This window comes from Neopsephotus bourkii, unplaced genomic scaffold (assembly GCF_033783945.1).
Source record: "Neopsephotus bourkii isolate Nb327-2 ecotype Australia unplaced genomic scaffold, CSIRO-AGI_Nbou_v1 NB_1615, whole genome shotgun sequence".
Classification (NCBI taxonomy): domain Eukaryota; kingdom Metazoa; phylum Chordata; class Aves; order Psittaciformes; family Psittacidae; genus Neopsephotus; species Neopsephotus bourkii.
In genome coordinates, this window is record NW_026902090.1 from 1,631,282 (window position 1) to 1,656,435 (window position 25,154).

The 25,154-nt window shown below is 52.7% G+C and overlaps 1 protein-coding gene and 1 long non-coding RNA gene across 2 annotated transcripts; one reads left to right on the top strand and one right to left on the bottom strand.

The window, feature by feature from the left end:
- The first annotated feature begins 18,730 nt into the window (after positions 1–18,730).
- On the top strand, positions 18,731–22,346 carry LBX1 (ladybird homeobox 1). The gene is made up of 2 exons (XM_061372379.1): positions 18,731–20,426; positions 20,734–22,346. Exons 1-2 carry the CDS (start codon positions 20,102–20,104, stop codon positions 21,234–21,236), a joined length of 828 nt encoding a protein of 275 aa, XP_061228363.1. The 5' UTR covers positions 18,731–20,101; the 3' UTR covers positions 21,237–22,346.
- A 292-nt stretch (positions 22,347–22,638) lies between these two features.
- On the bottom strand, positions 22,639–24,493 carry LOC133222580 (uncharacterized). Its single transcript, XR_009728315.1, has 3 exons — positions 24,361–24,493; positions 23,691–23,763; positions 22,639–23,556 (listed from the first exon to the last, which is right to left on the bottom strand). It is a non-coding gene; the product is annotated as an uncharacterized LOC133222580 (long non-coding RNA).
- Positions 24,494–25,154: the final 661 nt, after the last annotated feature.

Consider the following 25,154-nt stretch of genomic DNA (forward strand, 5'->3'; position numbering starts at 1 on the left):
ACACGTAAATCTCCACCTCCCACTATTTTTGCAGCCTTTAGAGATGGCTCCAGTCACAGAGACACCCTGAACTGCACCAACATCACTTCAACAGGCTCAGATTTTGCCCTTTGCATGGTTAAAACCCTTTGACCTTTTCTGTATGCGTGCAGAAGCACATCCTATTTTGCGTGAAAATGAAGCTATTTGCCTAACTAAGATAAATAAATAAACCCCAGTCTCCTAGACCTTCGAGGAGAGTTTGGGAGAGACATGCCCCTGGGCTAACCATGGTTTTGCCTAGGATAGAGCGAGCCTGTCCTGTTTGCCTAAAAGCTGAAAGTGATGCAAAAGGCAACCATAAGGGAGTATGAAAATGCATTTGAATCAATAGGATAAAGTTAACAGGATCAGGAATAAATAGAATGAAAGAAATAGGATAAAAATGCCAGAGGAGACGATAGACTGAACATCGCCTCAGGGATCACTGGTGAAGGAGCAGCAGGGCCAAGTTCATCTTGGGTGTAATACCCTTGGCTGTTTCCTCCAGGCATTATAAAGCTTGGTGGATTTAGGAGCTTTGGGTGGGATTTTCTTTGTTCGTGTCAATGATGTCTCAATTCAAATAATGTGTGAGATTCTTGGGTTTGCTCCACGCCTGCCTGGCATGGCTTAAGGTCTGGCTTCTATAAATGGCAGCTTCCCGTGACCCAGCAGTGTTGCTCTGGCTACAGGGATATCCGGTAAGTTGCCTACATGTGAATTTGAGTGATGAATTTAAAGCAGCCACCTTTGCAAAACAGTTTTTATGTTTATGTAACAGACTCCATCCCCATTCAATAAGCATGCTGACAGCCAGGCTTCACTCCAAACGTGTTTAAATCTCTTTGGCCTTCAAGGAGTTTATGCTTATGCTCTAAGTAAAGCAGGTGTTTTGTGGATTGAGTCCTGCATCCCTTTTAGCAGATGCATCATCTTCCCATGGCCCCTTGAAGACAACGGGGAGAGATTTTAGAGGAGATACTTGGGTATTTGCTGGTTGTTTTTCCCACCATATCCCTGCTGTGCAGCACAGCAGGGCACTCCAGCAGCTCCCAAAGCACCAGGCTCCCACAGCCCTTGCTGCACCACAAAAAATATGCAAAGAAAAACAACTGAAATACGATGTAAAGCACCTTTTCTCCGTACTAGCTCCCATGGTATCGCATGAGCAGGTGTGAGTTTTGCAACTCAGCCAAACCATGGATCTGATTCATTTTCTGTTTTATGGAAGGAGAAAGGTGCCCCTTCAGAATCAGCAGTCCCACACAAGCCTCGTTCATTGATGGGTGAGCAGAGGGTCCCGGACACCCCGGCTCCTGGAGCATCCCCATGTGTGCCTCATGGGATCCCAACACTGCAACTCATGTTCCTGTCCTTGCAAAAATGGAGAAGTTTCCAGCATCAAACACTTTGTTTGAAAGGTGATCCACTTGAAGGGGGCAGTAGCCCCACATCAGGGCACCCTGCTAGTCCATGGTGCTGCTCACGGACCAGCCCTTCATCCCTCCACCCTGGCTTTCTGACCCAACTCCCAGTCCAAGCCCAAATTTTGCTCAGCTTAGGAGACTTGACAAGTGCACTGCCCCAGGCAAGATGGCTGCAGGCCATCAGCTAAAATAGCTGCTTGTCATCATCTCCTTTGTCCAGGCTTTGGGCTGGCATAACTTGCCTCCAGTCCTTTTGAGATCCTTTTACACCCTGCCTTTGAAGGGCTGACTGATAGCAGGACCTTGATCTTTCCTTTTGTCCTCTTCCCCCCACTTCTCTCCCTTTCCATTGCCATCTGCTCTGGTTATTTCACTCCTTCCTTATAGTCCACTTTCCTCCTTCATGGATCCTCTCCCTATCACTCTAGGTGACCAGTAGATTCCCAGAGCAGTCCTGCTATGAGTTAAGATGCTCATCCACATCATCACCATGTTCACTCACTCTGGCATAGTGGGGAATGCTGGGGAGTGTGGGTCTCAGTACAGGGGACCAAGCTGGGACCACATCACACTCTGGAAGCAGCCAGCCCTAGCAAATTGCTCTGACCCAACACTCTCCCCAGGAAGCACCCATCTCCTCAGGCCATGGGGCAGGGGGATCACATGGACCTCGCAAGTGTTGTGTGGACCTCACGGGTATTGTGCGGACCTCACCAGTGTCATGTGGACTTCACCAGAAAGGGATGAAAGGAGCCCCTCCAGCCTGGTTGTGCCAAGGGCTCCCTCTGCAGCAGGTTGCCCCCAGAGTTGGCTAACTATTGGAGCCCAGAGCACTCTGCCCACACAAGCAATTCCTTCCAGGTCAAGGACCTGGCATACTGGGAGGTGTCACTTACACCCAGACGTGGATGGCACAAGCTGGTGGGGTTTAACTCATCTCAGCAGGCTGGATCCCTTCCCACAGAGCACAGAGGTCCTAAAGCTTAACTGGCTGCTGGGAGCCAGGCTGGGGGAGCATAGCAGGACAGCCACCAGCTCCAGGGCACACCCTGATGCCCGATGCCCCAGGCTGTGGCACAGGCAGAGGCAGGGTGCCAGGACTGTCTTCCACTAAAACCCCTAGAGGATTGTTCCCCTGCCAGGGAGGATTTTAAGCTTGCAGGAGTGAGATATTTTTCCTGAGACAGTTGCTTTGATGCTGCCTGCATCTGTCAGATCAAGACTCCATCGCTCCAATGGTGCCTCTTGGAAGCCCTTTGGCCTTAAGGAGTTTCTTTCCCTAAAAAATCAGAGCCCAGGTATCCATGCTTTTCCAAGAGACACCTGGGACTGGAGGCCAAGCTGGCATCCAGTTCCCACCATAGCAGGGTCCTGCTCCAGCCCTCTCCAGCTGGGCTGGTTCTGACCTGGTCTGGGCTCTGACCCCCTAGTTTGAAAGAGGGAGATGTCACTTCCTAGAGCTCTGACAGAACTGGATGCCAAAAATATGCCCACCCACCTGCATCGCACTTCGGAGCCCTCAAAGCTCAGTGTGCACAGGCACTTCCTGTGCAGGTCTGGCTGTGCTGCATCTCACACCCTGGGGGCTCTGGAAGGGAATCCAGGCACAGCAATGGGCCATCACACATCAAGGACAAACAAAACCCAAGGCTTGTGCTGTTGTCTTCTCCCACAGCAGGAAGATGGACACCAGCAGGCACTATCAGTGTCATCAGGTCACTCTCTTTCCAGTTAGAACTGAGTTGTTACACTGAAAATAATTGACTCTTAATGCCAGCTGCAGGGACCAGAGCATGCGTTGCCATGAGGTTATGCTCTTTCCAATCCATCTGCTGTCCCTGTGCTGAGCTCAGATGTCTCCCCTTCTTCCCCAGCCCCCAGCTCTCCTCTCAGCTTTCAGAGCCACCCTGGCTCCCAGGATGTGCATTTAGCCTTTCCCTTCTCCCACCACTTCCACAAAGATGAACAAGGTCAGGGATGGGTGATACATCACCACCAGCCCCTCTGTAATCCAGGAGGAACCTGGGACAAGGCTTAGCTACCCAATATCCATGAGGTCCTGGGATATCACTCATGCTAACATTGCAAAGGCAACACTCTTCTTGCTTCATCTGAGCTATGGCTCTGGTGAAAGCACCAGGAGACCAGCGTTCCCACTGACAGTGATGAGGGGAGGCTGCACTTCAAGGGTCCTTGTCCCATGTTGCTCCTCACCTGTGAGCCTTAGCAGGCTGGGAAATTTGGGTTCTCTCTGTCCTAAGTCTTTCAAAAGGAGCTGCCCCATTCAAACAATTCAGCTGTGTGGTTTGATGAAGGAAAACAAAAAACAAATGGTACATTTATACAGTGGTATAAATGGGCTGAAGGAAAGTAATTCCTTTCCTTGCCTCTGATCTGCTTGCTGGCCTTGGCGGGGTCACTTCCCACCCCTGTGTCTCTGTTTCTCCTCTTCCCCTCTGCCCTGTGCATGCAGCCTGCAGCCTTCGTAGGGAGAAGGAAGAATAACAGGGGCTGTTATGGGCTGGTATATCTGGTGCCTTGGGAAGAGGAATAACTGCAGCTGTCAGTACTCAGTCAGGCTTCACCCAGCTTGGAGGTACTGAACCCTGCTTGCCCATGTCCACCCCAAGGTGCCTATTCAGAGCCTCCATAGACCTTAACGGGAGGCTACTAGACTCTTGTGATCATGGACATGGTTGTGGGCATGGAAAGTCACAGCAAGGAGGTGGAGGCAGGATGGGCAGATGCCGGTGGGGTGCAACGTGGCAAACCACCGTCTCCTCCAGCAGTATCTGTCTGAAGATGTCAGAGAAGGGAAGTCACAAAGCTGGGAAAGGGAGGAAACTGAGAAGCAATACTGGAGAAGCCAGAAATAGTTTGTCCATGGAAGGCTCCTTACAGCCATGGCAGGGTCTTGCTGTGCACAATGCGTTCAGGGAGGGAGCAGCAGCTCAGTTTCCCACCCCGCTGCCCTGCCTTTCACAGCACTGCCATACAAGGACATTTAGACAGGGAGTGTGCAGCACAAGGCCAGGCTGGCACCATGGGGCAGTGAAGGGCAGGTATGCCATCCAGGCCTTTGCAGGTGCAGGGCTATGTGGGCAGTCCATCTGCCACACTCGCCTCCACGCTCCCACCCTCTGGGCTATGCTGGTCCTGTCTTCCTACATCTCTGCTGCCCTTTTATCCTCAGTGCCTTCACTCAATGGGAACATCTGACCAAGATGCAGCAATGCGCTGCCGTTTCCACCAGCATCAGTGGGCACAAGGCAACCCAGGGGAGGTTTCAGCCCTGTGTGGAGAAGGCAGCAGGACCAGCCCCAGCCAGGGGTAAGCCTGGGGCATGGAGCAATGCAGAACTGATGGCGGCCGGCTGCAGTGAAGAAGGCAATGCTGATTTATGCCCCCACCATCTCCACGCTGCTTGGTTCCAGCAGAGCTAAAGTGTCGGTTTTGCCTGTACTGGGCCCATTGCGGAGCAAGATCCTGCCAAAGCATGAGAGAGATGTGCGGTGGAAAACGTATCAGGGGTGGAATTGTCTACACGCAAATGCTCAACTTTATGTACTTTTAACTAGAGGTGTAACAGATGGTTGCATTTCGGTCCAAGCAGCGGAGAGCCATGCCCATTCCGACTGGAGCCAATCAATCCCGCCACTCTGGGGAAAACGGCAAGCTGGGTTTGGAAGCGCGGCTGCCAGCAATCCAGAGGAAGGCTTTGCACAGGCAAACGTGGGCTGCTGCCATGTGAAACCAGGGAAACGGGATTGAAAAGCCGTCAAGGCAGACAGCAGAGCACAACACCGAGGTCCATTCCCAGAGCAAACAGTGGGAGAGGTGGCGAGCAGTCGGAACTCAGTGAATGGCACTGACCCAACCGGCTGCTCCCATGTGTTGGCACAGGGAGGGGAAAGGGTTTGCTGGGGAGGGAAGTTTTGTGAGGATGGGGAGGAGGTCGTTCTCACGTGATGATGCTGCGAGAAGGGCTGTCTGAGATGCTCTTCTTGCTCTGGATGCTCTGTCTGACCCCCTTATCTGTCTCTCATCCCGCAGTGTTGTTTCTGCATGGGATGGGGACTGCCCTCTATTGCTATGGCTCCTGCTCTTCATGGCCCCTCAGCCAAGGTAACATCCCTCCTCTGAGCTCCAGTACCAACGATTGGGCATGTGGGTCTGCAATCCACATCAGGCTCTACTCCATGAGGTGGGGGCCAGGACACCACAGCTGGGGGTCCAGGGGAAGGAAGATCCCTGAGGTGGGAAGATGGCCTTCCCCAGTACAACCCACACCAGGAGACCAGTATGGAAAAAGATGAGGCAGGTCCCATCCCACACCTCACAAGAGAAATTTGCCACTGTTTTCTGGGCAGCTTTTGGGCTGATGGAAGGGAAAATGGTAGTGTAGAGAAGTCTGAGTTGGGCTAATTCAGGGGTGCAGTTTAAGGTCTGGGGTATAAGGAGGTGAGTGATGGAGAAAGATTGTCCAGTGCTGGTTATAGGAAACTGAGCTGGGGGATCCAGACAAGAGTTCTTAACATGACATTCTTCCAGATAACCAAGAGCAGGGGAAAGAGCACGAGAGGGAAAAGAGCATCATCACCTCTCTGTTTATCAGGCTTCTTACCGTCTAAAGCAGTGGCAGATCATTGCTCACTTGCTGGGGAAGGTGCTGTATTTCCAAGAAATCCCAATAGGACCTATTTATCCTTAAGGGCTGAAGGGCTGGACAAGCACACAGGTTCTGCTAGCTCTTCCAGGGCCATTGTGGGGTGAAACATCTGCACTACACCTTCCCCAAGCATCTCCCCAAACCACATGGCCATTTCTGCCTCCAAGGCACCTACATTTGCTCCCTTCATAGTTCTTCAGCAACAAGAAGCACTTGAAATGCAGCTTTGTCCTTTTGTCTCAAATGTAGGTTTCTATTGTGAGAGAAGGATAGGCAGAACAAGAGAGGTAAAATTACCCTGTGGTCCTCTCCTCCTGCCAGTGAGGCTGCAAGGCTGAAGCATGATGGAAGCAGGATAAGCTGGAGGCAGCCAGCAGCAGAGCCCACGGTTCGTTTGCGAGGTGCTCAGCAGACACCCGGAGTTCGGGAGGTGCCCCTCGGGATGCAGCCTCCAGAGCAGCTCATTACAGCAGTGCGGATCATCAGATCAGGAACTGCAATGGGAGGTCACAGGGAAGAAAGTGATTTTGTTTAATGGCTTCTGGAGACTGAGGGATTTTGGAAAATCACTGGAACTGTGGATCCTGGCAGGAAACCCGTGCTCCGTTTCAGTGCTGTCAACACCAAGCAGCCAAGAAAACTGGGGAGCAGGTTCAAAATCATGAGAGGATGCTGAAACCAATGAAAAAAAAGTGTGATTTGTCCTTGTCCCTTGGCCTGGGTGGTCTGTCCATAGCATCTGCTCATCTTCAAGGGTACTTCTGTCACCACAAAGGTCAGGTGAGAAAACCCACATGTGCAGGATGAATTGCTCCCATGGTTTAGAGCTAAACGTGAAAAACTTGCAAACATCCAGTAAAACAATGAGGCTGGGTGATCTGGGAGTCTGCCCAGCAGGGCAATGGGCAGCCCTAGGGCTTAAGGATGCGTCAAGGACACTTTGGTCCCTGCCTGTCAGTGGCACCGTTCATCAGTGCAAAAGTTGCATGCGTTTGACTGAGACAGAAATGCATCCCAGCAAGGCAGCAGGGAGACGGCAGGCAGCCTCCTGCAATTAAAATGAAGTATTTCAAGCAAATCTGGCTCTTTCCTCACTTCTATCATGCTCAAAAGCCTCAGGAAGTCTCTCCAGGGGCTTCCTCCCCAGCCTGGCAGGGTTGGTGCCCCCCATGGTGCCATCAAGCCTTTCACATCACCCCCACAGGGCTGAGGGGTTTAACCTGTTCCCATGACCTGTTCTCCCTCCCCCTGCACCTCCTCATTCTCTCTCATAGTCACGTTCCCAGGTACCTCTCAGCAGATGTTTATGGTGCTTCTGTAAAACGTTTCCACTTTCTGGAGCTTACCAAGCACTCTCTGTCTCGCAGGTGCTCTTGTCTGGAGAACGCAGTGTCACGAAATGACTGCTCTGACAGCAGGCATGTCCTCCCCCAGCTCATCTCCCTAACTCACAGACAGGGTGCCATGTCTAGAGAGACCAAGAAAAACCTTGTGGGGGCTGAAGACACTTGTCCATACACTTCTGCTATAACTCTTATCATCCCCAAGGCATCATAATTTCATGACAGGGCAAAATAGTCCTTTGGATGTTTCATTTTACATCTGCAAATCCCTCCTAACCCCAGGAATGTAGGTACACAAAGGCAACCTTGGTGGGCAAAGGAACAACCCCGGAGCAGCACATGATGAGCTGAGCAGTTTCCCATCACAGCAGCACTGCCTTGGGTGCCAGTGGATGCTCTCCACTTTTATTCAATGCATTGACACCCAGCTTAGGTCCATCCTAAGAGAGGATGTGTCAGCCTCAAGCTCCTGGTCTCCTTTGACACGACTCCTCAGGAAATTCTGGAGATTGTGGGTGACTGGGATGAGCTCCCTGCCCCACTGTTTCTGTTTCATTGATGCAGCCCTGGTAGCCAACCCTTCCTGTTCACAGCTGTCTTCAGTGCTACTTCAGGCAACCCCAAGCATCAGCCAAGTGCCTTCCTCCAATTCATCCTGGTGACCCAGCATTCTCCCCTTGGGTGTTTGACTAACGAGGGACACCACAGACCTCCCCATTGCCCCCATGCCGTGAATGTCATTCTCTCTTTGAGGTGCATCTTGGTTTTCCTTACTCTTCTCCATCGGCTGCTTAGTCCTGAACAATAGGAGATTCACCTTTCCCACAGTCAGCTCCATGTTCCCAGGCTGACAATCCTTTACCAAGGACTAGGGATGAATGTCTGCGCTGTCAGACAGGCTGAGGAGTGGGTGAGCAGGGATTAACTGTACATCGCCTCTTCCTGAACAAGTGCAAGTGGACAAGCGGACATGGAGTTATCACATGGCAGAGTCATAACAACTGGAAGGAAGATCTTATCTGCATAGCTTGTAGATCAGCCGTGAAACTCATGGCCCTGGAATATCATGGATGCCAAAAGATTATATGGCTTGAACAAGTGGTTAGACATGTTCATGGAAGAGCAATATCTATCTGGGGCTATAAAACACAAACGCATCACTTCTGGCTCAGGATTCTCTGAACTACAAACTGCCAGGTGGTGGGAAAGTATCAAAGGGAAGCATGCCATATACTTGTTAATGTTTGTATTATAATAACATAATGTAATACTATAATGATAATAATATACTCAATAATTGAGTATGTTATTTGGGACATCCATCACCAGCCAGTGGTGGGGCCAGGATATGGGGGTAGGCAGACCTTCATTAAACCCTATGTGGCCTTCCTGAGACTCTTGTGTGTGGTGACAGTATAGATCAGTGCCCATCTGACTGCCATTAGCACTCCTACAGACAGGTAGTACTCATTACTGAAGTGCCTCCTTCCTCTTCAAAGGAAACAGGCAGGGATAAAGCCTCTGATTCTGGGAGAGTTCATGAGCCTAGAGCTGAATGTCAATCTCCTGCCTGTGCCAGGGAGCAGCATGGTGGTAAACTGTGTGTTTGGCTGAGCTCTGGCTCTAAAACCAAATGTCTTGATATCTAAGTCAATGTTCCTGGCTGTGGATGTCTGCATCTTTCCTGAAAGTTATCAGTTAGAGATAGACCTTCATCTGAAAACAGCTTTTATTTCTCAGGAGTAGGTTCTTCTGCATTAACTCACGTCCTCTGACCCAATCCATGGACTTTTCACAGCTCTTTTGCATGATCTCCTCAGCACTCCAGAAGCAGCACCATCTCCTGTGCTCCAGGTCCATGGAGAACCACCCCCATCCCATCACAGCCAGGTGCTGTGACATGTGAGTCTCAGGCATCACCCTGCTTCATTTCCATGAATAAATATAGACCCTTTTCCCCCACCCAACAGCTTGCAAAGCAGAATGAGCCCAGCCTACCTCCTGCAGGCATTTTGGGGACTGAATTAGGAGCTTTGGGGCAGAAGAGCATCATGGGTTTTATACAACCTGGTCCTTGTTCAGACAGCAACTGATACTGGATGATGATGGATTCCTATCAGTGACCTGCTGCTGTTGTTCACCTACCTCTGCCAAAACTCCTGCCTGGGGAAGAGACCTGGGGGCAGATTTGACTCCTCCAATGGCAGGGGAAAGTTTTGGGGAGGAAAGAAAAAAAAACCAAACTTCTTTTCCATGCAAATAAAACTAATAATAAAACCAGAGAAGAACAAAGCTGCAAATATGCTAAGCAAGCAGAAATCTGGCTAAACAGGAGTTTTCCACAAGGCATCAGGAAATCTCTGAATTGCCATGAGTGCCTTATTTAGTGGCGTGTGTGCTTTTTGTCCACACAAGTTCCAGTCACTGCAGCCATCAAACATTTTTTAATAGGAGCATTAACTTAAGAATAGCTAACAGTAATATTCCTAGCTGTGTGGAAACAGCATTTTATTAAATGCTTCACACAGATTTTGTATAATAAAGATGAATATATTATATCCTCTGCCTCCCCCAGAGTGAAACAATAATAGGAAAATAAAAAAAAAAAGAAGCCAATAAAGTAAAACATAAATAGAACATAATGGGACTAGTAGTGAACTGAACTGACTATATAACATCTGCTATTGTTTGCCTGGCAAACGCAAACAAGGGGAGAAACCAAGAAAGATTGGAACAGCCTTAACCTCTTTCCCCTCTGCTGCAAGAGAGCACCACTGATATCCCAAGCAGAGCTGATGAAACAAGCAAGGCACAACTTGCAAATTTACCCTTAAACGAATGTGTCAGATTCCCTTCACTCCTGTGCATGGAGCAATGTTTGCAAGTCTTCTGATTCCAACCAGTTTATGTGTGAACATATACCCAAGTGTGGCAGTTCTCAATGCAAACATTTATTCAATTCAAAGCTCAGATTTTGTCATGTGTTTGCCCCTCACTATGCTCTGGTTTAATAAGTCCAGTCACCCCACTAGCTAAGCCAAAACAGAGCCAACAAGTCCTGCCAACTAAAGAGGTACAAAAAGAGTTCATATATATGGGCAAAGCCTCAGATGGCTCCTGTAGCTCATAACTGGGCAGCGCTTGCCTTACCCAGGACCACTGGAGAAACTAGGATAACTGAGGGATCATATTGTGAGCAGAAGGGAATAAGAAAGAAGGAGGGATTTTTGCCAGACAGCTCCTTTGCAGGTAGGGATCTAGCCAGAACACAGGTGCTGTGAACCCAGGGCTCCACATCTGCAAAATCCAGTCTGGGTTTGTAACCAGGCATAAATCACAGCCATCCTGACTGATAACAGAACTGGCTGGAAGCTGGGGGAAGGAAAGAAGAGCTAAATGCCTATAAAAGTCATTTTCTCTTTTATTTGTTATCTTGCTTGTAATGATCACACCATGTTTCCTATCTATTTTTACAGTAAGTTGTACACTGGTCTCAAGAGGCTCCTGGATGACTTATTATTAACGATGTCTTCTTATTATGGATGGTGATTTATTATCAGAATGATTCTATTTGTACAGGGTATGTTGCTCAGCTGCCAGCACAAAGCTCTTGCCATCTTCAGAGCAAAAGGTCATATTCTTGCAGCACTACGTGCCCAGCTCCGCAATACTGAGCTGGTGCATCTGCAGATTACACACATGCTCAGGGCAAAAGGGCAAAGACCAAAGAGAAGAGCGGCCCCGGTGCACCCACAGCATTGCAATTGCTCATAGACATGGGGTGAATGGGTGCTCCTTCTCCCACTGCTAGACTTCACTCCTTCTCTCCCTGTGCCTACATCCCCTGGTTGTAATGCAAGGATCTGTATACATCTCCCAAAAAATCGTATCTTCTGTAATTTTTATGTTATATTACCAGTCAACAAGTGTTTAACCTTGAAATCGCTTCTCTACCCTGCCCTACAGTCCATGTGCTCCAATACTCACAGACACTCTCTAGTTATCATAAGGGACCATCTGGAGTTTGGCAATAGGTTTGCAAGGCACAGGAGACTTTTTGACATCCGTTTCTCTGAGGAGACTGAAAGAAGCAGCAGAAGCAGGTACACAGCTTTCCAAGCGGAAAGTCACGGGATTTAAACTGCAGGAGCGCGGCTGCTCCCGGGAAGCTATCCCGTGGTTTGGGATAGACAGAACTAGCCCCTCCACCCTCGAAGCCGCAGCGAGTCCCGGGGTCCCCTCCGCACCCTCCGCGTTCGGCGTCCCCCCTCTAGCGGCGGCTGCCCCGGAGAGGGCCCAGCCAGCTGCCGGCTTGGTCTTTCACCCCTGGCCTCACCGCAGTTACAGCTCCATGGGCCACAGGCCCTGCGAGCCGCAGCCTTGCTCCGGGGTGAGGGGTGCCCTGTCCAGCCGGCCCCTTCGCACACCCCAGGCTGTGATTTCTGCTATTTATTAGTTTAATACCTCCCTTTCTGGGTCTCACTCACCCCCCCCTTAGCTCTTGCTGAGCAACACTGGTGGGTCCTCTTTAAGCTGTAGCACTAACAATGGCAGAAGCAGAGAACATGACTGGTTTTGTTACGTGCAAGCAGAATCCAGATCCACGTATTGCTGCACGTTTGGCATCAGGGAAGACCCACTTTCCACACCTGTAAAAAGCAGCACAACTGAACAGACCTGTAGGAGATTTCAAGCAAAAAAAGTGGGAGAAATCTCGAGGCTGTTCACTACACACACTTCACTCAGTGCCCAGAAAAAAAAGCCCAGGCAGTAAAGTTCCACTGTCACAAGCAGTCATACATCAGCTGGAAGACAACCCTGGGTGCCAGGCAGGAAGACATGGGAATTCAGTGCCACAGGACGTCACAAACTGAACAAAACTGAGAACGGAGGTGGACTGGACCCTAGGATACTCACAGGTGGAATTGCTCATGATGAGGCCTTTCTATAGTTGTATTAAACCTCACAGCTCAGAGTCTGAGTCATTTCCCAAAGAGCAGGAATTAGATAAATACCTAGCAAGAGAGGGTTTTTTCACACCAGCCCCCTGCAAGAAGCTCTTTGCTCTCCCTCCATTGTATCACCATGCAGCACTGGGGACAGAGAGACAGCCTGACCCAACAGCGATCGGTACAGAAACACTGTAAGCTAACAGCAGCTATTATGCAGGATGGGAAACGCCAGCCACCATTACAGGATGCTAACAGTACCCAAAGAAAGAGCCATGCCTGATTCAAGGCCATCTGAGGAATGTGTCTAAGATTCCTGTGGCAGAAAGCAGAATAAAATAAACACCAGTATAAACCATCCCATCAGAGGAGTCTGGTGGCTGTGGCTAAGTTCTTGGGGAAAGGTAACTCTTCCAGGCAGATGGGCTCCAAGCAGGATGCAGAGAGCAACGTGGCACTGGAGTGTGGCTCAGTAGAGCCCTGTGTCCAACAGCAGGGGCAGGGAGAGGCTTGAGAATCACCTTGTGAACCCCTGTCATGGATGGAGACCACAAGAGTGCAAGAGTGTAAGCCTGGCCTTTGGTGAGAGAAATGGGAAGAGAGAAAAGCTGCAGACCCCTAGGTGGGCCTGGGGCGGATGTGTCTGCTGCTAAATCTGAGGCCTTGCAAGCCTACCTTACATGTGAGTTAAAAGACAAGTGAAATGCTGTTTGACCCTACCTCTAGCTGCTACCCCTTCACAACAGGACCAGAGATGGACAAAGGGAGCCAAAGCGGCAAGCCTAATATGAAGGGATGGATTTGAGGGACATTTTTCTTTCCAGCATCACTTGTCTGAGCTTGGAGAGGTCCTGCAAGGTCAGACTGGGTGGGATGCAAACAGGAAGGGATGGAAAAACAGGAGCACTGATAGAAATAAGGAGAGGTGGGGAGGAGCAGCCTCACAGAACTCAAAGTTGGAAGAGAACACAGCCAAACTCTGGGTTTTCAATTCTGCTTTTGCAAAGGGTGGAAATATGAGTTTTTAATTAATTTTCTTACTGCAGTTGTTGGAAGGGGGGATCACCTTCAAAAAATAAATACAAATAACTGCTTTAACAGGAAACTTTTGCTGCTGTAATTTATTGGAAGGCAAAATGAGCTCCAATTACATTACCCACCCGCATTGTGCCGGCAACGCATACTTCGGATATTGCGCTATAATCCAATGACTGCTCCTGAATTATTAACACCAAGTTGTTATTAGAAGAAGTTGCCTGGCTTATTTCCGCCATTCTACCCCCCACTCCCTTTATTAAGTTTCAATTGATTCCCCACACCTCCTCCTGCCCCCCAAAAATGAGCCCTCGCCTCCCCGGCTCCTTCATAGCTGCCACAAACATTACTTGTATTTGGCAGCCTGGTGAATTATTCACACATGCCGGGAGCGGCAGAGATATTACAGGTCTCGGAGGAGCCAGCGCGGCTCTGCTCACAGCCCTGGGTGGCAGTGTCGTCGTGCTCCCGTCCTCCTGCTTCCCGCCCCGTCCAACAAAGTTTTGTCGAGCCCTGAGTGCGGAGGAAGGTTGCAGGGCAGGGAAGCGTTCTGCTGGCAGCCCCTTCGCTCTCCTCCCGGGCGAAACGGGGGAGACCCCGGGCCCAGGCATCAACCCGGGGCTCGACACCCCCACCCCAGATCCACGGTGGGCCCAAAGGTGAAGGTAAAACCCAGCTCTGAGCTCTACTTCCAGCCTCCTGTGGGCGCAGCTGCCTGCCCCCGTCTCCCCTGCACCCATCCCCGCGGTCCTAGGGAGAGCTCCGTGACCATGGAGCACCAGGTCCACCCCCTCACCTCCCCACGGCCTCTTCACTGGAGCTTGGGCGTTTGGAGAGAAGGCTTTGATTGAGCCCTGTCCCAAAACGTGAGTGACCCAGGGGACAGTGCAGGATCGAGACTGCGCTGATCCCCTCCGCCGGGTCTTCCCCGCTTGTCCCACGGCCCGGCCTTGCCTCTACCAGGGCTGGGACGGAGCAAGGAGGACCCGAAAGATGCTAAACTTCTGCCGCTCATAGAGCCTGGCATGGCAGGGAGGCCTGAAATGCCCCGGGTCTGGTCCGTGCCACCCTCCTGCCCTCCAGAGGGGTCCTGCAGATTGTATTTATCGAAATTTTGTTTTGTTTTAATTAAAATATATATATATCCAAATTCTCGCCTTGCCTGGAGCTGGGACGGGCACATCCCGGCTGTTTTCCACAGGGATCCTGCCTCCAACTGGGTTTCTTGGGCTAGAAATTAAAACACTGGAGTTTAAAAGAATTAAAATGCTATAAAATGCTCTCATTCGCCTTTCCCTGCTTGAAGCTCTGCGCCCATTCAGGAGGACCCTGTCCGCGGAGGAAACCGTGTTCTGGCTGAGAGACAGCAGCGCAGACCGGCTCTCCAGACCCCCAAACCCAGGGGGAACACCAGAAAGCCGCCAGGAGTGCTGGCTCCGGAGGATTCCCAGCCATGCTGAGAGGGGATGTGCCAGTGTCCAACATGCGGGATGGGGTTACCATGCCGTTCTTCCCCACCGTGGAAAATGCTCCCCGTGGCCTCACGCGAGATGATGAGGCAGTCGAAGGAGTCAATGCACCCCGACAGTAACTTTGAATTTGTGCTTTACAACAGCTTCCACGGAATCTGGGCTCACCTATTTCCCTTCTATCCCACCCGGGACCATCCGCGCTTACCGCAGCCCTGGAACTCGCTCAAATTTAGGCTCATGCCCCGCTCCTCGCCCTGAGTTAGGGCTGCGGGAAGCTTTGGGACGGAAATAAATAGTCCCCGGGGATGGGCGGGGGTGCCCGGACCCTGCAGCTCCGCCAGGCCCCGGGAGTTCGTTTGCAAACGAAAAGGCCCCGGGAAAGGCGGGCAGTCGGGCACGGCTCTGCCTGCCCAGGGGAAGCTGCTCCCCGCTGTCCCGCTCCTGGCAGCGTGTCTGGGGAGGCGGAATTCGCCCCTCACAGGCCCTCCGCAAGTCCCGTCCCTGCTGCCGGAGCCCTCCGGGGTAAACGGCGACTTCTTCGAGTTTCTCTGCCGGGGAAAGGCCGGGGCCAGTGTTTTCAATCCGAGCCAGGCCGGGCTGGCCAGAGCGCCCTGCCCCTGGCCCCGGCTGTTCCGCAGGGTACGGGCGCTTGGATCAGATTTATTTTTGGTGCAGCGAAGTTTTTTCCCCCACAGAGAGCTGGTTGCGAAGGGAGGAAGGAGCAGGCGGTGGCTGTGAAACGACCTCCAGAGATGGGCTCGGAGGAGGAGTTCCTCTCCAGCCCCTCAGACCCCCCCGGCCCTCGCCACCCTCTCCCCAACAGAGCTGGGAGCCGGCTGGAGCCCAGCTCCGAGCCGCTGCTTTCCAAGGGAAGCGACAACGAGCACCGCTCGGCGCTGGGTCAGAGGACACCCATGGGTACATTTTACCGGTAGTAAGAGAGCAGTGGGACAGGGACCTCGGACCTCGGCGCTCTTCTCCCTTCTCTGGGCTTCACTGCGGGTCCCACCGGGCTCTCTCCGCCTCTCTTCACAGCCCCAAACTTAGGGGGTGCTTAAAGACAAAAATAACAGTTATTTCCCAGGTCCCGGCTCCCCACCGCGGCCCTGTGCGGGATGCGGTGCCAGGAGCTCGCTGTCAGCTGGAGGGCACAGAGTTCTGCTCCTCTCCGCGCTGCTAACAGGGAGCGGTAACGTGTTTAGACCACTTAAACTAGGCAGACATAACTGGGAGCCGTGCATGGCTCAGCTATGCCGGGAAAGGAGGTGTCATTTGTACGCAGTTACTTTGGTGATCAACACTTGAGTGATTTATGCCGCCTGCTTTAATTATATTCCTGTGACATTTTCCTGGACAAAAGCGAGCCGCTCACAGCCAAAGCCAGGCAGCCCCGGCCGCTGCCCGCCATGTCCTGAACGGCTTCTGGAGCGGAGGGGGGGGGGGGGGGAAGGACCATGCCGATACCCCGAAATACGGCTCCGGGGGCGTCAAGGGGTGGCCCCTCCAAAGATGCTACCTTTAGCTGACGGGGTTTTTTGGCTCCCCAGGTAGTTTCAGGTGCAGCGGTACTTCTCTGCTCTGCGGAGGAGGAAAGGCCGAGGCTTTACTGGCTTTCCGGAAGAAAAACAGGTGAAAGGCAGGGACCCGGAGCGACACTTCCCCGACTTCCCCGGGGGACGCCCCATCCATCCCCAAGTACAGTGAGGGGCCGCCATTCCCTCCAGCCTTGCTCTCCTCCCTGCTTCTTGGCCGGGGACCCGACCCAAACTTTTCCTGTCTGCACCGAGAGGGGCTCAGTGCCAGACCCCCTCTCAGTTGGGCTGGAGCTGGCAGAAATGGAGGGTTAGGGGTGTTAAAGCGTTTCGAATGCGGGTGGTTTTGCCCAGACGACCCCAAATCTGGGATGCACGATCCCTCAGCTTCCTCCTTGAGGGACAGGAAAGGACAAGAGCCCACTTACGGGCTCTTCCCTGGGATGCGAAGTTATGTGGTGGGGGCGAGAGCAGGCCTCCGGTGCCCCCAGTGCCCTCTAGCTCTCAGATGCTCTTGGAAGCGGGCATGCTTTCATGGGAGGGAGATGCGATGCGACCTGCCGCGGAACACCGAGGGTCCCTAATTCCGGGCAGGGTGCAAGCGGGCTGCCAAAAAAGGAGTTAAAATAATTAAATTCGGAAGGGTGCTAAGGGGGATGTTGAGCTCTTCCCTCAAACCAGGGAGGGGGTAACCCAGCCCGCCCCTCCTCTGATTTTTGGCCACCCCAGGAGCGCAGAGGAGTCGTTTGCGAAGAGCGAGTTGCAGCAAAGTCAAAGTGAGTGTAGGGAAAACAAATCCAAATCCACCAAAGGCACCACGGAGCAGCTGAAAGCACAGAGGAGAGGGGTCGATGGGACCCCGCCGGGTCACCCATAGAGCCCCAACAGGTAGGGGGAAACGATGGGTGCTGGGATCTATCCCCTTTTCAGCCACCCCTCTTCCCAGTGAGGTGATGCGTGGGAGACACGTTGAGCACAAGGGCAGGCGGCAGGCCTGGAGCTACCGGGCTGAGCTACTCAGGCAAGGCATGAACCCGGCTGTCCCCTGTCAGGCAGCGACCGGGGCAAACGAATAATGGTCCCCCGGTGTCGGGGAGCCTGTCCCGTGGCTTCTGCCGGCCCCGCCGGGCTCTGCCCCTGCCAGGGAGTCAAAATAAAGCGGGGCTCATTTAAAGCCCTCTCCCCCTGCTCAAGCAGAGAAGATGAGTGCGGGGCGGGGGTGGGAGGAGGCGGAAACGGGATCGGAACGGTTTTCGGGGCTTCTCTATGCTCAGCACCGGGTTTGTCCCTGTCCCGAGCAGAGCGGGGACGGCGGTCGGGCTGGAGCTCGGGACGGCAGAGCCTCGGCGCATCCCAAGCGCCCGCCCGAACTCTTTTCTACGAAAGAGACTATTTTTCTCCCCCTCGCCTTTGTTTTTTTCCCCTCCTTTTTTTCTCTTCTTAAAAAAAATAAAAATAAAATCTCATTTTCTCCTTTTTTTTTTTTGGTGTGGGTTTTGTTTTTTTTTTTTTTCTTTTAATCTTATTTCTGTAATTATAATACCAGCATCCCCGGCTGAGTTCTCAATAAAACCCGGATCCTGACATAAAACGCCACGTTGGAAAATAATGCGAGGGGACACCAGGGAGAGGAGGAAAGTCTCTAATTGGTTAAAATATGTTTAAATCACTTCATAAAACCCAAGCAAAGCGAAGCAAATAATCCACCTAGCAAAGCAAAGAAGCCGGGCGATTTAGAATCAGTGTAATTCGGTCCCCCCCGACCGGCTCCCCCCCAGCTCCTCGCAGTATTTGATATGATGAATAACCCAATATAGGCCTTTAAAAATAGGTCACTGCATAAAGAGACTCCCAGAGAGCTATAAAAAATGGGAAGAGGGCGCTTTAAGGAGAGGAGCCATTTGCTTCTTTTGTGCTTGTTTGGTACCTAGCGGCCTGGGAGCTGCCAGTCGTCCTCCTCCTGCCCATCAAGGTGAGGAGGCAAAGTTAGGGCCGGAGCCGGCCCTGGCCGTTCCTCGAGCCCCACGGCGCCGTCGTGCGCCCGCCGCCGCCGCTCGCCCCGTCCAGCCCCATCCCGGCCCGCGGGGAGCAGGGGGTGCCCCCTCGCAGGTCACGCCGATCACCCCCCGGCTCAGGGCTTTGTCGCCCGCCCTGCAGAGCGGTGGCACAGAAGTGGGCTGGTGGCCCGGGTAAAAATAACAAGGAGCCGTTCTGGCTCCACAGAGAGCCCCTCGGGTTTGGGGGCTCAGCAAGCCTCGCCGCCGCGGACCCTTTCCCGCAGGAAAAGGCCTCGGGCTGGGAACACCCCGGCGGAACCCGGCCGCTGCCTGCCCCTTGTGCCGCGCTTCCCCGGTCGGGACCGCCAGCCAGCCCCGGCGTTAACGAAGCCGAAGAAGCCGCCGATACCCCGCGCCCCGCCGTGCAGCCCCTCCGCAGGCACCCCCGGCAGCGGAACCCTCCGGTGGGGGCCCTGCCCTGCCGCCGAGCTGCTCCCGGCCCTGTCCCGCAGCCCTCCCCGGCACAGGGCGCTGGGAAAGAGGAGCACGACAAATTCGGCGGAAACCTTCGGATTTTATTGGAAAGGAAAGGTCTGCCTTACCTGGAACCAGGCTCTCCCCTTCTTCCCCTCATTAAAAAAAAATCAAACGGCTCTGGGTTGAGCCGGACAGAGACATTTAAAATAACGGAGTAGCCAAATTAACAGGAGGTAAAAATAGATGAAAAAATCAAAATCTTAGGGGCAAGAAAGAAAAAAAAAAGATACCGCCGGATATTTTCGTTTTGTTTTGTTTTCTCTTATTCTTATTTTTCACTATACTGTGTTATCCTGATGCAATAAAGGCTGCTTTGTAATGTAATTTAAAAATATATATGTCCAAACAAATAGCAGGGCCAGAATATGACAAGTGCATTCAGCATTATAATTCAAGTGGGCTCCACCTCCATACCGCCTCCTAATTAATGGGTCTCCGAACTTGCAAAAGCCTGCATTGGACAGAGAGGGAGAGAGAGAGGGAGAGAGAGAGAGAGAGAGGGCGAAAAGTGTCATTGAAGATAATTGATTACCTCCCAATCAACAATAACTTGTTAGCAATAGTCAATTACCCCGTCTCTTCTCGCCTCTTTCCCCCCGGTCCGAAGGCTCGGTGCGAGGGCTGCTCTCCCCTTCTCCGAAGTCTGCTTTTGAATTTTTGTCTTTTTTTCCTTTTTTTTTTTTTTTTTTTTTTTTTTTTTTTTAATTATTTGGAGGGGTATTCGCTTGGGGGGGGGCAGGGAAAGTGCTGCGATTTGGGGTGTTTCTTAAAATAGCAGCTGGGAAGAGGAAGAGAGAGGAGAGAGCGAGCGAGAGGAGAGAGAGAGGGAAAAAAAGATCCCCGACCCAAAACCCTGGGACAGGAGGTGCGGCAGGACCACCTCCCGGCGAGGGACCGACGGCAGCTCCGCTCCCGGCCGCAGCCCGCCGCCCTGCCCGCCGCCCGACGTGGCTCTCCCCGGGAGGACCCGGGACTCCTCCGCCGGAGTTGGAGGTGGGCTTCAACTTTTGCTCGCTGTCTCCGCCGCCGTCGCGCCGCGGTCCCGCCGGGGGCTTCTCCCCGCGGCAGCGCATCCCCGTCGCAGGTGGGGAAGGCAGCCCCGCGCGGCCCGGCCCCACCATGACTTCCAAAGAAGAACCCAAGCCCTCCTCGGGGGAAGAACGGCGACGGAGCCCCTTGGATCACCTCCCGCCGCCGGCCAACTCCAACAAGCCCCTCACTCCCTTCAGCATCGAGGACATCCTCAACAAGCCCTCGGTGCGGAGGAGTTACACGCTCTGCGGAACGGCCCACCTCCTCTCCGCCGCCGAAAAGCACCCCCCGGCCGGGCTGCCGCTCTCCGGCCGGGCGCTGCTCTCCCAAACCTCCCCCCTCTGCGCCCTGGAAGAACTGGCCAGCAAGACCTTCAAGGGGCTGGAAGTCAGCGTACTGCAGGCGGCCGAAGGTAAGCCTCTCTCGGGGTGTGGGGGCGTCTTCCCGCGGGTGGGTACCCCGCTCATCCCCATGGCCTGTTTTTCCTTTCCCCCTTCCCAATCTCACTGGGTGTCTCACGGGGTGGGACGAGGGGTACGCCCGGGCCGCCGGTACCCGGCAGCATCCTTCCCACTGCGGGCCTCTGACTGCGGGAGCGGTGGCTCTGCCCAGCTCCCCCCCACTTCCCCGGTACAGACGGAGCAGGGGCGTGGGGTGTGGGGGGCTCAGGGTTGGAGGGACGTGGGGAAAGCGGCCACAATCTGGCGACTCGTCGGCAGGCAGGGACGGGATGACGATCTTCGGGCAGAGACAAACGCCGAAAAAGCGTCGAAAGTCGCGGACGGCCTTCACCAACCACCAGATCTACGAGCTGGAGAAGCGGTTCCTCTACCAAAAATACCTGTCGCCGGCGGACCGGGACCAGATCGCCCAGCAGCTGGGGCTCACCAACGCCCAGGTCATCACCTGGTTCCAGAACCGCCGCGCCAAGCTCAAGCGAGACCTGGAGGAGATGAAGGCCGATGTGGAATCGGCCAAAAAGCTGGGCCCCAACCCCGCCGTGGACATCGTGGCCTTGGCCGAGCTGGAGCCCAGCGCCGAGGGAAGGGGCAAGCCGCGGGCCGGTTCCCCGCCACCACCCCCTGCCGCCGCCCGGGAGCCCGGCGCCCCGCCGCCGCCCCGCCCCACCTCGCCCCCCACGGAGCGGCCCCGCAGCCGCCGGGACAGCGAGGAGGAGGAGGAAGAGGAGGAGGAGGACGTGGAGATCGACGTGGATGACTGAGGGGCGGCCGGCGGGGTTCCCCCCTACCCCACTACCAAACACCCCCCCGCCCCGTCTTGCCCCCACCCTCCCCCGCCAGCCCCAAATTGGCACCCCCGGCCCCCAGCCCGGCCCCGGCAGCGCGGCGAGGCGGCTGCTCCCCTCGGTCGGAGCAATAAGCAATAGAAACCCACCATACACACACTCACACAACCACGAATTAATTTAGGGTAGAGTCGATATCCCTCCGCCTGTCACATCTTCGGAATGGTGCAATTACGGACGGCTTCTGTATAAATATTTAAACGTATATATTGGATTTTTTTCCTTCCCCCCCCCCTTCTTTTTGAGGCTTTGATTTTTATTTTTTTTTAATAGCTACCAATGACGATTATTTTGTCTGTAAGGGAGATGAGTAACCTTGGAATAAACTCGGCTTCCAACAGATGTTTGGGTAGGCAGTTGCTTTCAAAGACTTCCGAAACGAACCACTTTAGGGAAGATTTAAGTTAGACTCAAAACGGCAACAGCAAAAATTCGCCACTTGCCTTTCCTTGCATGTTTCAGGTGTGCACGAAGTGATTATTATTATTTTTTCCTTCTAAAAACGTTTCTTTTTCTTTCGCAATCTTGGGAACTTGGGGATGGGTGAGAATGCAAGCTGAAAACAATATATACTTTCTTTTTTTCCTAGAGCATAGAGAGTTGTCTCCAATGCAATTTCTGCCTCATTTTACCAATTAAAAGCTATTTTTACCATTTTCTGCTATTGTTGTGCTTTTATTAAAAAGCTGCTGCCTTTCGTATTTTTTATATGAAGGTGGTAACAAAAAAAAATAGAAAGAAAAATGAAAAAAAAATCCTAGAATTATTTTTTACTCTTTTTAGAATTTTTGCATGCTACGGAAATAAAAAAAAAGGACAAATCCCAAGATCAATACATTTAAATATTACACTATAAATTAAAGATATGTACAGATTTAAGACCTGTTTTTTGTTTGAATTGTACAAATTTTAAAAGGCCTGCTATTTAAGTTCCGATAGGGACAATGTCGCTTTATTTACTGTCTCTTAGAATTGTACAGATAGCTCTTTTTTCCGATACAATAAAATCTTTACCATTTTAATAGACTTTTAACGTCCTTCTTTGTGAACGACAAACCGCTCCGCCGGCCCGAGGTTCTGTCAGACTCTTCCCCCCACCAGGAATCTCCCATCCCGTTTGCCTTTAAAGTTACTTTAGCGGCGGGACCTGGGAGAAAATGACGGGGGAGGAGCACGGGACCGAGAACTTCAGGAGGGTTTTTGTGGTTGTTGGTCAGGTTGGAGCCAGGCAGCGGTTTGGCAGAGACGGAACCCGGCGGAGCGGGAGGGCAGGAGGTGCGGAACCGCTTCCCGGGGCGGGGGATGCGAGGCGGCGGCTGCGGGACCGCGGCGGGGGTACCTGGGCTACCGGGGTCATCGGCCCTCCCCGCAGCTCCCGCCTCCAGCAGGGTATTTCCAGCCCGGAATTAGAAAGGGAAAAGTGGTGGTGTGGGGATAAATAAAGAAAACCCAAATGCGAACGAGGGGAAGGAGTTACCATCCTTCTGCACAAAAGGAGCGGTGAGGAGCACGGGGGGCGGACCTCCCGTTCTGGGCCAAAACTGCCGCTCCGAGGACAGAAGGGTTGAAAATGCTTCATTTCCTCCCGTTCCTTTTATATTTTCTCCCCTCTTTTTTCTCTCGTCTCTCCTTTTTTTTTTCCTTTTCTCCAAAATCACGGCTCTGGTGCATGTGTTTTCCCCTGGCAGCGTGACCTGCCCTTGGAGCCGAGCAACGTGTGTTTCTCCCTATTCTTTGCAAAAAATTTATGTGAGAAAGACAAATCTGGTGTACAGTGGCAGAGCTCGGGCGAGAAGTGTCCGGATAAGACAGGCTTGGGTTGTGGGTTGGATTTTTCCTTTTTTTCTTTTTTTTTTGGTCCAGTTTCTCCGAGGCTAAATAAATCTTTCTCCTCTTTGAGAATGGATGGGGTTGTAATTTTTAGCGTAAAGCATGAAAACTGGGGACAAATGAGCCCTCTTCTCTGAAGTGACAAGCGACAATGGAGCATATACAGCCTCCTGCGGTTCGCCATGCTGAAACAAGCGTGCCCCTCCGCAGCAGAGAGAAGGCGAGCGCTTGGAGACCATATGGTTTTTGAATTTTCTTCACAATTTCCAGACAATTTGATGGATTAGGTTAACCCTCCCTTCCACTGTTTAACTCCACAACAATGGGAGCAGAGCTGTTCTCCCTTCGTCGGGGCATCTGTGCGCTTCTATTCTTCTCTCTTTCTCTCTTGGTATTTGGAACAAGCCTATGAATTACAATGAAATTCACTTTTCTTTAGTATTATTTGGAAGAGCACTTGTTTTCCGCTACCTCCCGCCCCCACCTCTCCATCCCTTCTTTGTTTTGTTTGTTTTTTGGGGGCTTGTTTTTTTTTCTTACCTCCCAGTGATAGCTTTGACTTCTGTCCAGATCTCTCGGAAAGCCTTCAATCTTGTCCTTAAGTGTTTTTATGCTAAACAGGCAAATCGTAAATGCTGAGAAACTGTGACATTTATGTGAAGATCTAGTTAAAGGGCTTTATTTGTTTTCTTTATCTGTTCTTTTTTTTCTTCCCCCCCCCCCCCCTTCCCTCTCCTCTTCCCCCTCCTCTCCTGTCCCCTCCCTCCCCCTAGTCTTTTCTTCTTTTGTCTTGGAATGGATTTAATGAGGCTGCAAACACTACAATTCAATATAACCACGAAATGAAAAAAACAAAAGAAGAAAAGGGGTGGCTGGGTGTATGGAAAACAGGCTGGGAGTTAATTTGGATTTCTGATCTATTGACTTCTGTGTGTACAGAGAAGAGATGCCGGGCCGCCGTGCACCCGCAGAACTTCACCACACGTGGCTGGGGCGGGTTAGTAAATAAAGCCTCCTCTCGAAGATCTGCAGCGTGTTCGCTTTGGCTCACCCCCATTTCCAAAGAGCTGGGATTTGGGTTATTTAATTGCATACTGAAAAACAAAAAGGCCTTTCCCCCCCCCGTTTCCCCCCCCCAGCTTAAGAAGGAAGCGCCGGCTTGTGCCCCTCATTTGTCATGCGTTTCGAAACGCGCCGTTTCCTGGATTACCTGGCTTGGTAGATACATCGCTTTCCCTCGATTTTAGGTACAAACCGGAATTGGCTTTTTCTCACCTTTATCTTCAATTTCTCTCCTCTCTCTGTGTGTTTCCACCCCACAGCAGCAGGAACCGCGCTGCATCGCACCCTTTGGTGCGCAGTCCTTCCAGCCGGCTCCGAGAGCTGCTTTTGGGGCCGCGCTCAGGGCCGCGGGAAGAGTCCTCACGGACCCTCCCATGCCCACCCCAGACACCCAAATTAGCCTGCTCCCCTAAATCAGCCGGCCCTGAGGCCGCGGAACCCCACCTTTTCTGCTGCCTGCAGCAGAGAAAGGGGGGGCTGGGTCAAGACCCCAGGGACTTGCTGTTCGGGGGCACCCAGGGCAGAGGGCGCCTTGCCCGGCCTTCTCCTTGTCCCCCATGCGTGGATTCACAGCGGGGACAGAGCCGGTCACGTTTTCCCATCCCCGGGCACCACCAGGACCGTTTCGGAGCTCCTCGCCCCGGCGCGGTGCTCCATACCCTAGGGATTGGCTCCCCTCCACACACCCGTAGGGAGGTGAGCACGGGGCAGAGGAAGGCAACGGCCTTTCCCAAACGGATCAAACTGAAAAGGATTCGGATTCAAGCGGCGAAGGCTGGATTCCCGACGGGAAAAATAAAGGCATAAACCCCGGCAAGGAGGGCTGCGAAATCCCGCTGGGTTCTAGCCCGGGGAGGTGAAAACCCGCAGAAAGGGGTGCGGAAGAGGGGGGAAAGGGGGAGCGGGTTGGAGGCCTGGTGGACCCCCTCAGTCAGCACCGTC